This window comes from Mycteria americana, chromosome 2 (assembly GCF_035582795.1).
Source record: "Mycteria americana isolate JAX WOST 10 ecotype Jacksonville Zoo and Gardens chromosome 2, USCA_MyAme_1.0, whole genome shotgun sequence".
In the NCBI taxonomy this organism is placed as follows: Eukaryota; Metazoa; Chordata; class Aves; order Ciconiiformes; family Ciconiidae; genus Mycteria; species Mycteria americana.
The window spans coordinates 162,484,446-162,496,729 of NC_134366.1; the positions used below are offsets into that span (position 1 = coordinate 162,484,446).

The 12,284-nt window shown below is 47.1% G+C and overlaps 1 protein-coding gene across 2 annotated transcripts; it reads right to left on the minus strand.

The window, feature by feature from the left end:
• Nucleotides 1–396: 396 nt before the first annotated feature.
• On the minus strand, nt 397–6,294 carry KLHL38 (kelch like family member 38). Of its 2 annotated transcripts, none has more exons than XM_075495236.1 (4): nt 6,006–6,294; nt 3,981–5,354; nt 2,426–2,531; nt 397–1,161 (listed from the first exon to the last, which is right to left on the minus strand). In XM_075495236.1, the coding sequence occupies exons 2-4, from the start codon at nt 5,328–5,330 to the stop codon at nt 875–877; spliced, it is 1,743 nt and encodes a 580-aa protein (XP_075351351.1). In that variant the 5' UTR covers nt 5,331–5,354; nt 6,006–6,294; the 3' UTR covers nt 397–874. The 2 variants fall into 2 exon arrangements, with proteins under 2 accessions (XP_075351351.1, XP_075351350.1); XM_075495235.1 differs by having other exon boundaries at nt 3,981–5,456.
• Nucleotides 6,295–12,284: the final 5,990 nt, after the last annotated feature.

Sequence of the window (12,284 nt, forward strand, 5' to 3'; positions counted from 1 at the left end):
TCAGGAATTCCATCAGCCAAAGGGCTTCCTAACTAACCCCGATGCAAAAGGAGAAGCAAGCTCCCTGCAAAACAAGATCCCTTGAAAAAGAAGATGCAGACAATCTTAATTTCCATCCCACCTTCTCCCGCTCCTTCAGAGAGCAAGCAGATGGAACAAAAATCTTCCCTCCACTGTGAAAGAGCGGTAGCTCAGAAAAGTCAAATCTGCATCTTGTCGCAATATGAGAGTTCAGATCAAAGCATCAACCTTTTACTCATTTCTAATTTGATGTTAGGAACACTAAAATTTTATTTCTTATGAGATGACTACCAAAGCTAATGCAGGCAGCTGCTGCTGGGCTGGCTACAAGACTAGAGCTTGGGGCTTCCTATTCTAAATGCTCCCACCGCTTGGGGCTTCCTATTCTAAATGCTCCCACCACTCAAAATGGAAAGCTTGGTCAGCACGGAGCAGCAAAGGGCCGCGGCATGCAGCTAAGTTTGCATGCTAACAAATGCAGGTTACCAGATCCTATTTTCCCTGGAGATACCAGCATTCCTATTCACCTTTCTTTTTAAAGTCTGTACAAGGCCAAATCCTGCACCAGGTTCTTACCCAGTATCTTTTCCTGGGTTCTGCTGAGGCTCTGGGTAAGGCCTCCGGGCTGGACTTAGCAGCACCACATGCAATACTGGTCAGATGAATACAGCATGAGCACAAAGCTCATGACCTTTCCAGCAGAGCATTCGGGGAATGACTTAACACCGCTGGTGCCTTCAAGGTCAGGAGTTTGTGGGACCCCATGGGGATTCTCCATGTGCTCTCTGCAGAGCAAGGTGGGTCCTTTCTGGGAAGAAAAGCACAAAACATCCTGGGAAGTACCAAAGGCTGTTTAGAGAAGGTTAGAACAGGGGACACACTGGAGTGTAAGGCACCCATGGTCAAAGAGTTTGTGTGGCAGTTTTCCCTTTGGTGTCCATGTGTCACTCTCTGGATCATAGCAGTCCAAGGAATCCAAGTCCTCGATGACATTGTCCGCGGTGAGACATCGTCCTCCTGTGACATACAGCTTGTTCTTGATGACAGTGGCCCCATGATGCATTCGTCTATCCTTCATGTCTGCACATTTAACAAACTTGTTGCCTTTTGTATCATAAGCAATTATTCTCCGGGTGTACCCTAAATGCAAAGCCAGAGGTGGAAGAGACAGATGGGAATTAGAATTTATGGCCAGCAGAAGGAAAGATAATATATTTCCTGCTAGTCTTCAATAAAACCTATTATACTGGAACATAATTTGGCAGAATTAAGATATCTAAGCTGGGAAGTGATGATGTGTCACAAGAATGCCTGTCTGTCTATCTTCCCTTCCTGTTTGTCCTCACCCTGTCTCATAGTACCTTGGCAGCCAAGGCTCGACAAGCACCATAAAACCCATCAGATCAGGCAAGCAACCTGTCAAACACAGTTGGAGCTTGCAGTTTTCTTCATGTGCCTTTAAATGTCCCAAAGTATTTCTTTTCACCCAACAGAATCCTAGAGCTTCACTCAGAAATACAGAAACCTATGGCACATGGGAAGGGAACAACAATGCCTTGTTGGGTTGGAACTGTAGCTGTCTACTGAATGGAGCTGGGTACTCAACAGCACAGTGCCACCAGTGCTCGCTCCACTCCCACAGTCCTCGGTACCACGTCTGTGCTGGCCACCATGCCAGTGACCCAATGGACAGCTCTTCCACTGAGGGATGATGTAACCTTGCATCTGCTGAGAGGTAAGGGCTGGTACCAGGGCCATTGCCCTGGAGCACTGGAGGTGTGGAAGCTTAGTACCCAGGCGGTACCTTTCCCATGTATCCCTGTGGTGCCAAACTACCAATGACATGTGATCCATCAAAGTGCCACGGGTAGAGGCTGATCCTCAGGTTGAAAAAGACACGGAGAAGTTTCCCCTCTCTGAGTGTTTCACATCTCTCTCAGGACATTACACAGTTACCCCCAGGAGGCAGCTACAGAACCAAGAGACCCCTGTAGCCCATCCCAACAAGCCGTCCATGGCCTTGTGGTAACCGTGTTCTCCACCCTTCCAAGAAGAGCAGTCAGGGAGGGCCAGGCTGTGAATCAGCAGGGGAGGAGAAGGACCCTGATGCCCTTGGCTTCCTCCCTTCTTCTGCAGAGCAGTAACTTGCATTGGCTTTTCCCCAGTTTCCCCCCACCTAGTTCCTGCTACTTGGAGTAAGAAGGTGCCTCATGGGGAACTTGTCCCCGCTTCCATGGCCATGAGACCCCATGAGAGATGTGTATGGAGGGTGGACACACTCCTCTTTTCCTTCCCAAGATCCATGTGCTTTTTGAGGGAGCACCCCAAGCAGGAAGACTGCAAAATCCCGCAGGAGCTGGGCAGGGACAGGTGGGAGGGAGGGAGGGTGAAACAGAGCCCTTACCACCTACGATGATAATCTGGTCTCCAATCGCGACAGCTGGTGCACAGACATTCTTCACCACTCTGGTCTCCATCCGAAACCACGTATTCCTGGAGACATGGTAAACCTGACAAATAAATAAAGATACACATGCAGCTGTTTATATTGCATTTTAACTGGCAATTGTAATTACAGAGGAACTTACGGTTTTCATTTTGTCCTAATGAACACAATCCTCTGGCTTGAACTGCTGGAAATCCGAGAATTTACCCACTTTTTTTCCTAATATGTCCCCTTGGAAAGCGTTCTAGTTCTCCAGGCTTGTCTGCTCAGGAGATGCTAGCACACGCTCTAAGGCAGAGTGTATCTATCTGCCATATGCAAGCTTCTCAGTTGTAAATCTTTGCATGGCCATTAAATCACTGTAATTCCTGGATAATGCTCTCCCAAAATGCAAGCCATTTAATTTCATTTTCCAGTTATTCTGTGTATTCCTGCCTTAGCCTTAGCAATTTCTTGGGCAAACAAACCTCAACTTCACCTAGCTCTGCTGGCAGCCACCGTGTTTGCCCAGCTGCTATATTTGAGCTGGTGGCTGGTATGCACTCGGATTGGCAAAGGGACTTGTTGATGGGACTTAGAGTGGTATCTAAGTCATCAATTTATGTGAGAAAAAGAGCTGTTGCCAGATGATGATCATTCAGTCATCTGTATCTGGGCGACGCAAACTTTTATGTCACGTCATCTGCTTCTTAATATAGCAAATATCTTCAGGACATCTCCTCACTAACTGATAAATACATTTCCTTCCCCCTGATAATCAAGTAGCGTTATCACTGGAAAGAAGTATTGCTCATGTGCTGACTGCCATCTTAGCCTTTAATGATCCTTCCTAGTTAAACACCTAAACCAGTGAAAAACACTCGTGGGGAACGTGGGGAAAGTAACACTATAATGTTGCTAAAGCATCAAATCAGATAAGAAAGGATTTAATGTATTTTTTCCTCCTAATAGAGTGTAATCGCTGAAAGCAGGCAGAGAGCCAGCAACATGTGGCAGGAGGCACATTTTTAACACAACTGTTTATATGAAATAACTGTCAGTTTAAGTCCTGGCCCTTTGATGAGTGAGAATCTAATCGCTCTAATGATCGTGAATCTTTGCGTTTGCTGCGAGCGAGCAGGTGTGCAGCTGAGACCCCAGCTCGGCTGCCAAGTGGAAAGCACTGATTTTGGTGAGATTGGCTACAGGCATGAAGCCAGGCAGGGAGGTCGGCTGCTGCCTGCCACAGCATCACCTGCAGCAGCCCTGGCCCCAGTGCCCACCAGCAGCAGAGCTGACTGACACCCAAAGAAGTACCTTGGGGCTTGTGCCTGAAAAACACTCGAAGGGGAAAACGAAAGAGTTGTAATGCTCCTTGCAGACCAGACTTCCCAGAAGCCATGTGTCAACTCATCCTGCCTCTTGCTGCAACTCACAATAAAGTTTTTTTGGGGAGTTTGATTTCCTCAGGAGGGTGATGAACTGCTGAATACCTTAGATGAAACTGCCTACAACAAGCAAGACTGATCATTACCTGGATCAGCCGGACAGGGTTTTGCATAATGTCTTCTCCTCCAAAGAGGTAGACCCTCTGATCTTTGGCAGCAACAGCAGGATGAAGGACGGCAACAGGCATGTTTGCCATGCTCTCACAGGTGTTGTAGATGCTATCATATCTTTCCACAGAACTCAGGATTTCCTGGTTTTCGCCAATTCCACCGAATGATAAAATATAATTTTTATATGCCAAGCTTCTGTGGGAGTAACGTGGAACTAACATGTGCTCAACCAACCTCCACTGATTGAGTTTGAGGGAATAAATGTAAATATTATCACTGACCGGGCTTTTCTTATTGCTAACAGGCATCCCTCCGAGCACATAAATATTGCTGTGTAAGCTCACTGCAGAGGCTTTGTACAGGCGCATGGGAAGTTTGGCCAGGCTTAGCCACTGGTTCGTCTTGTCATCATAAAGCAGGACATCCCTTGTCGTCTGCTGGCTGTTCTTCCTGCCACCAATGATGATGAGGAACTCTTGGTTGGAGTACCTGCGAGGAACATGCAGCATGGGCTTGATGTCAGGTGTGCTGGTGCTGTACAAGGAAAACATATGTCTCCGGGCTGACTCAAGGATGCTCCTGCAAGTGGGCGAGGACTGAACGAGGGAATCATTGGCGATGAAGTGGAAGAGGAAAGTTGGATGAACGTACTGAAGCCGGACCTTCTTGAACAACTCTTGGATGTAGCCTTGTCTTGCCTGGAGGTCATGCCGGATCCAGACCATCAGTGTCTCAAAGACCTGCTCCTCTTCCCCACAGAGCTCATCGTCCCCAAGGTAATCGATGAGCTCCAAGGGACAAAGGTCCTTCAGATCCTCAGAAGAGGCCACCTCAGGAAAGCATTTCAAAGCCATAGCCTTGGCTTTCTTATTCAGGCTTTGGCAGTTCAAGACTTTTGCCAGTCTGATCATGCTCAGACAGTTGTCAGGAGTCAGCTTGTCTTGGAGGTAGGCAGAGCAGGCCTCAAACAGCTTAGCGTACTGCAGCATGGAGGCCATCTCCAACAGGCACAGGACATTCTCAGCAGATATAAGAATCTCCCCTGTGTAAACGTAAAGGATAATCTGATCCAAAATCTCGGCGTCAATGCCCTTCAGGATGACTTTAGCCTGGCGACTCTCTCTGAAGTCATTACAGAACATCGCCTTGAAGTATGGACTGCTGGAAGCCAGCACGTTTCGGTGGCAGGGGATTTCGAAGCCCCCGGAGCAGAGGGTAACATCAGTCAGCATCCTGCTCTGCCGCAGAGCATTCAGCTGCCTCAGCAGTTCGGAGGAGAAGTCCTGGTCTTTGAAGAGAAACTCCTCAGTGGATCCCTCCTCCATAGCAAAATAGGAGAGAGATGAATTCTGGACTTGGCAGAAAAAACCAAATTCTTAGCAGCTTTTATTGAAATATCCAGCTCCAAGGGAAAAAATCGGGACTTTGATGTTGCTCTAAATATCCATTCACTGTTATGCATAAAAATGGAACATGGGTTAAGCACAGTGGGAAAATAATAAAGAAGCTAAAAGGTCGCTAAGACCCTTTAAAATTTTCATAAAGTTATCAGATAGGTTGCAGCTCTGAGGTCAGCACTGCCTGTGTCCCTGGCAAGAAGCAAAAGCACTGAAGTTATCTCACTGATTTGGGATGAAAGCTGGACGGCTGAAGCAATTGGTTTGTTCGTTTTAATCATGTTGAATAAATGCGCTTAGACATTTATTCACTATTTTCAAGTATTAGCAGTTTAGTAGCTTGCGCCTCTTTCCCCTAGAGTTAGTCACTCCCAAAGAATGTAAATCTGGCAGAGCTGAACTCTGCAGCAGGGCAAACGAAACCCCAGAGACTGGGAATCTGCATTAAAACGGTTATTTATTAACTCTGCTTAGCTGTGGTTTTTTTATGTTAATCAGACACACAATGACTAAATTAAGTGCCAGGCAGAGCAATATGATGAGTATCTATTGTCATGGCTAACTGCTCGACCTGCAGTGAAATGGTAGGGTAGAAACGTTTACCTTCTGTTGTCCTTCACTGCATGCACTTACTCTCTGTCGTTTATTCTCTGCTGAGATTTTCCATAGCTAGAGCCTGGATAAAAACTTATAAACCCACAGGACGTTTCTTTCAGTAGGTAAGTGATTCATAGAGGGTGATTTCTGGATGTGTTTATTCTGAAGTCACTTTTGCCGCTTTCGGGAGCTGTGCGCAGGAGCGGCGAGGCGGTGGGGCATTGTATACATTCCAGCGCTAAGAATAGGCGCACACGGGCTTCTCGCTGTTATCACATGTGACGCCGCCGTTGCCTTTTGCAATGACCTGGCCGGTACTGAGCATGCCCGAGTGGTGTTTTTCTGGCAAATGTTTACATATAATAAATAGACACGGAGAGGAAAGTTCACTTATAAAAGTCCTGGCCGTCCTTTTGGAAACAGCAGCAGGACCCTGTCCTAAAGTGCCTGGGAACTCTAGAAGCCTGTAAACAGTCTGCAACGCCTCGCGCTAGGTAATGCACTGTCACCGTAGTTTCATGGAGAAAAAGGGAGAGAGAAGGGCTTCCAGGGACCCCGGTGGGACGGACCGTGTCTCCACCTTACGGAGAGATCTGGGGAGCATCAGCCCGTTGCAGTCTGGTGGGAGATGCTGATGCACCGGGACCCCTGCGCCCAGGGCTGCCCCAAGGTGGGCAGGGAGACCCCAGCTACCTCTGCCAAGCAGAGAGTGAAGTTCACTCTCGGAGCAGTTTATCTTTATGATGCTGCTTGATATTTCAGATAGAAAATATCAGGTTGTGGCCTTTTGTGTAAGGACCTCAGCTCTCTGAAACCCTTAGCAAAGGAATTCTCAAGCAGGTGGCTTGAGGAAGCTCAGCATCAGGGATGGGAGGACTGGAGCGGGTTGCTGAAGTGAGTGCAGCAAGGTGGAAACCAGGTTCCCAGAGTGGCAGGTCCCAGGGTGGCACTTAGCTCCCCAGGGCAGACACCTCAACGGGGTCCCTAACTGCAGATGCCTGCACATGAACAAGGTGTCCGAGCTCTTTTGCGGCCAGTGAGGTCTAGTCAATACAACTGAGTCTGCTGAGTTATTCAGGTCACCAGTAAGTACAACCTATATTTGGGCAGGTGAACAGTCCTCCAGGCACTGCTAGGTCTCCACAGGTGCTCAGCTGCCTCAATCACATGTAGGTGTCCATATTTAACACTCCCATGTAGGTATCTGTGATGATGAGCCTAAAGCCATCCCCAGGGCTGGGATCAGTCGAGCACCTCATGCCAGCAGAGGATCCTCCACAACGCCAGCTGGCCCCTGGCCGGGGTCTCCAGCAGGTCCAGTGTGATGTGTCCCAGCACTGTGCCAGTTTCCTGGGTGTTTCAAGAAAAATGGCATCGGCTGCCCATGCCTGGGTAACTGGATTGGGCCCCTCATCTGTGCTGAAATTACTCCCTTTGTTCTGGGATGGGATTGAATCCAAGATGTTGTTTCTAAGCATTGCTACCACAGGGAATCACAAGGTTAAAGCAAAACTCCTTCTGATATTTTCAAAGCCAAAGCTCATGGGTGAGTCATGTCTGCGTCTAGTCACAGCAAGGCAGATGAGCGAAAATCGTTGGGAGCCACAGTGCCCTTATGTCAACTGCCGTGCTGCGCTGGCGTTTGCAGACCTCCATATGTTCCTGCCCTGGCGTCCACGGCCCAGCAGACTGCAAGGATGGGGGCAGCTTGTTCCTCTAAAAACAGCAGCTTTGCATCACAGGTCATGCCGTACGTGGCCTTTCCCAGAGACTTTTCAATGCAGCGTAACAACATGGTGAAATGCCTGAAGGCTAGACAAAACCCTGAAGGCTCAGACCCGTGTTAAAGACAGGGTGGAGTCGGGCTGGCATAGCTTTTTGGAGGCTGTGGCATCTTCCCTTCCTGCACAATCTGTGTGTGTGTGTGCACACGCATGTGTGAACGGCCAGGCAAGGTGAGGGAGGGGAAGGGCAGGAGCCACTGGACTTGACTCCTGCAGATGAGCCACTTTGAGGGTAAACATGGCAATGTGCAGCCTTTTCCCTCTCCTTGACTAAAGAGATGACCCAGAGGATGATGTTGGGGTGCTGGGGGAAATGCACCCTCCCCTCCCTACTCCCCGCCGCCGCTGCCTCACCAGCTGGCCATGATCTTGCTATAAATATTTAGAGTGGTATTAAAAACCCAAAGGAGAATTTCTCTCTCCTTGTCCAGAGAACATTAGCTACCCAAACAAAACGCCCTCTTGCTTTCTTTCTTGCTCCGTATGTATATGCTCTCGTTGCGGTCCGTTTTGATGATTGATTTAGCTTTATATCTTTGTTCTGGCTCTAACTCTTTGCTGCCTGTTTAGTTCTGCCTCTTCCTGGCAGTGGCTGTGGATTATTTTTTTAACCCTTAAAGAAACAAATGATGCTATCTGACTTCACTAATGACATTATTTTATGGGGTCGGGGAAGGGTAGGTGGGATGTTCTTCTGCTTTAGATACTGATAAATGTGGCATTTATTTAGAAGATCCCAGGCTCGAGGGCTTTGCACAGTTATGCAAACTCCTGCTAACCCGGAGTACAGTGTGTGCTGTTTAAATAGCTTATTGCTCTCGGGGGGGGGTCGCTGCTCCCTGCCGAGTCCCCACACAGGTCCCTGCCAATTTGGGGCCAAGGCTCCAGAGCAATGAAGCTCCCACTGCATGCTTTACAACTCTCTTCTTTCTTTCCCAGAGATTATGGTTTCAGACACATCTCCAACTAAGTGGGCACATCAGCGCTGCTTAGTTAGGACTTCCTTTATAAATAAATAAACTAGAAATCTTTTTTCATGGCATACCCTAGAACAGTATGTCCTATATGGCCCCTACTGCTGCAGCATGACCCCTGGTGAGAAGGAAGAGCTGTTTCTTCTGTGGGACAGTGTAACTTGTCTGAGAAAGTCTGTTTCTGAATGAGTTCTTGAGGCAGGTTTCCTAGGTTGGTATGCTATTGACCAAACCAGGTCTGAGCGGTCTTTTTTGGGAGGACAGGACACTGCATTAGCCACAGGAGTGGGATACTGCATGGGTAACGGGCTGGTCTGAACACCATGTGCAAGTGGGAAAGTGGGCTCTTTCGCAGGTTATGTGACCCAGCAGCGCTGTGGGACGTGATGCTGCAGGTCCCCCAGAGCCCTTGAGGGAGGCTGGAGCCACTGGGGGCTGTTAAAAACAGCGACCCTCTGCAACCGCTGCTGTATGAACTCCATCAATGGCCAGTTTCTAGAAAATGGAAATGTCTACCAAAGAACGACCACTTTGCTGCAATGCTGTATGCTCACCCTGCTCCTTCTGCTCTCTCTCCTCAAGTGTTTGGGGTTGCTCAGTTTTGGAATTAGGATGGTTGAACCTTTGATCTGCCCCAGAGCAGCTCTTCTTATGTTTTAATGTAATGGGATGATGAAATGTCTATTATCATCCACTAAGCAACAGAGTGGAAAAAAGCTGTAATCTAATCGGCCAGCAGACAGGTGCACAGAGAAGATTAGTGATGTCAGACAACTTCTAAAACTCATGCACTGATCCTGTTACAATTCAGGTGAAAATGAACAAATATGGATAAGGAAAAAGGAGTGTTCAAGGCAGAGACTTCACTGAGCTTATTCAGTGGTACGTGCCCTGCCTCAATGACTACCAGCCCCCACAGTTATCAAGAGAGAGGTCATCCCTTTCCCTAAATTTGCAGTCTAAATAGACAGAGGGACAAGAAAAAATATTCCTTATTATGGTCTTTATAAAACTGGGAGAGGGAACAAAACCCAGGATTAACATTCCTCATTGTAAAAAGAGACAATTACAGGGATCATAATTAATCAGATGCCATGAGCTGGAGAAGATGGAAAGATGCCCCAAGCAGCAGTGATGGCTGCCTGGGGTGACAGCCTTCAGCCCAGGCTGGGAGAGCAGCCAGCACTGCCTGGAATGCTGCGTGCCCTGGCGGTGTGGAGCTTGGTCGGTGGGCCCTGACCAGGGTAAGACGGCACCTGACACCATTTTGCTTATTATAAGCTGGAGGGGAGAGAAATACGGGAGCAGAAAGGAAGACTAATGTGTTGGGGAATTATTAGATTTATGTATCATATATTTACATATGCATGTAAATGTATATAATGAATATGTGCATTGAAAGAGCAAAGATATGTCTATACTAGCAAATTACTATCAAGAGATAGCATGAATAGGGCCCTCAACACATATGTCTGTATCTCACCCAGCTGGTAACACCACCAGGAGACCTAACTCCACATGTGATGTCTGGATCAGACCTGTGAAGGAAATATTTCCCCATACCCAGCACCTGGTTTTGGACTCATCCTGATATTCCCCACTGAAGCAGCCTCCCTGAGTCCTGTCTACGCTCAGCCGGAGCCCAGTGTGGATTTACTATTTGCTTCACTGGACTGGGAAAACAGCCCTTTGACCCTATCCTCTAGCTCCCTGGTTGACATCTCAGGTTCACTGAAGGCAATGAAACTCCCCAAGCTAGCAAGCAGTGGAGAAGACATGGAAAAGGAAAAAGAATCCAGTGTGAATATGGGGAATTTATGGACAATTGTATGTGACAATAAGATGAAGTCCTTTGTGTTACTTCAGGCAACAGAAATACAATTACTATTCCACACGGCACTGCCAGGTGTGGTCTCCTGATCACAAACTACCTAATTCTCCTAGAGTCATGGGAAGATTGGGTTGGGGAGCCCCTGGGAGCTCACCTAGTGCAACCTCCTGCTCACAGCAGGGCTAACTTCAGAGTTAGATCAGGTTGCTCAGGGACTTGTCCAGTTGAATTTTTGAAATCTTGAAAGATGGAGATTTCACAACCTCCCTGGACAACCTGCTCCAGTCCTGAACCACTCTCCTGGTGAAGACTTTTTTTCTGTATGCCCGATAGGAATTTCCTTTGTTGCAACTTGTGAATGCTGCCTCTTGCCCACAGAGAAGTCTGCTAACTTCCTTCTGCTGCTACTAGTTGCCAACTATCTGGTCTTCTTCCTATTCTTTAAGTCCCGATACCCTTATAATCCTTCTCTCTCATTCCTCTGTAACTATTGCATTAATAATTTTCTATTTAGCTGCTCAGCAAACGTGATTTCCCTGAGTGCCCTATCACCACAGCAGTTGTTCACATTGGTATGATACTTAATTCTGAACTAAGGCTTAGTTTAAGACTTGATCGAATCTGGGTTTGGTTCTGATTTTGTAGGTGAGGTAACAGACTACATCTGTAGACACTGGTCTTGAAATCTGAACTTGACTTTTGAACCCCTGACTTCAACTTTTGTTATAGAGGCATAGGGACAAGTTTCACTCTTACAGCATTGGAGACACAGAGCAACTTAACAAGTGTCACTGCCATCACTGTATGTATTGTGTACAGATAGAGAGATATAGCATGTAATTCAATAATTACTTTGGCCCAGTATGTGTGGGTGTGAAGATGTGTGGGCTCCTGGCTTGGTTTCAGGCCAATCTCTAATTAAAGAGTGAAAGATTAAGATGAAAGCAATTGTACTCTTCCTTCTTTAGTCAAAATGACCTACTAGCGTTAATTAAAACAGTCTTCAGGCAAAAATAAATTTGGCTGCCAAAGTTATGCGCTTCACATTAAATAAGGACATAGCTACGTTTAAAGTGTGCTGAGCTTCTAGAGGTTTCACAGAAACCACTCATATAGCTTTGGGCACTGTTTTTGGAATATTTTAAAACAAATCCTTTGCCTAAACCAGCTCCTTCATGTGCATTTCAGACACCCGCTGGCTTTTTCTTCAAACTACATCATTTGAGAATGGGTACTTGCCAGCTTATCTTGGACTGAACATACAGTGTGATCTCTGGAGGATAAAATATCCCCAGGAACACTGAACACCTAAGTAGATTATTCATCTATCCTTTCTATAGTCTCTGGTTACAAGAGCCCCATGGCAACAGCAACAAGGAGATACGCAGATCCTGCACTGCTCCGCTCTTTCCGGGTCTGAACGTTAAAATGACTTTGATAAAGTCAAATCCGGAATCAGATGGTTCATTGCAGGTTCAGAATCTGCCCCTGATATTTTTAGGTTGCTAGAAATGTTGCCGAAGGGGGATCAGGCCTCTAAAACGCTGGAACACCCTGTTACACCTGTGTGACACACAGATCATCGTTCTTAAAAGCCCTCCATCTTTCCCATCTCCCATTTATTTTGCCCCGTCTTTACAGACTGTGACTAGACGGCCAGGTACTACTGCTGTGACATTGACACAAGCAGGGAGAA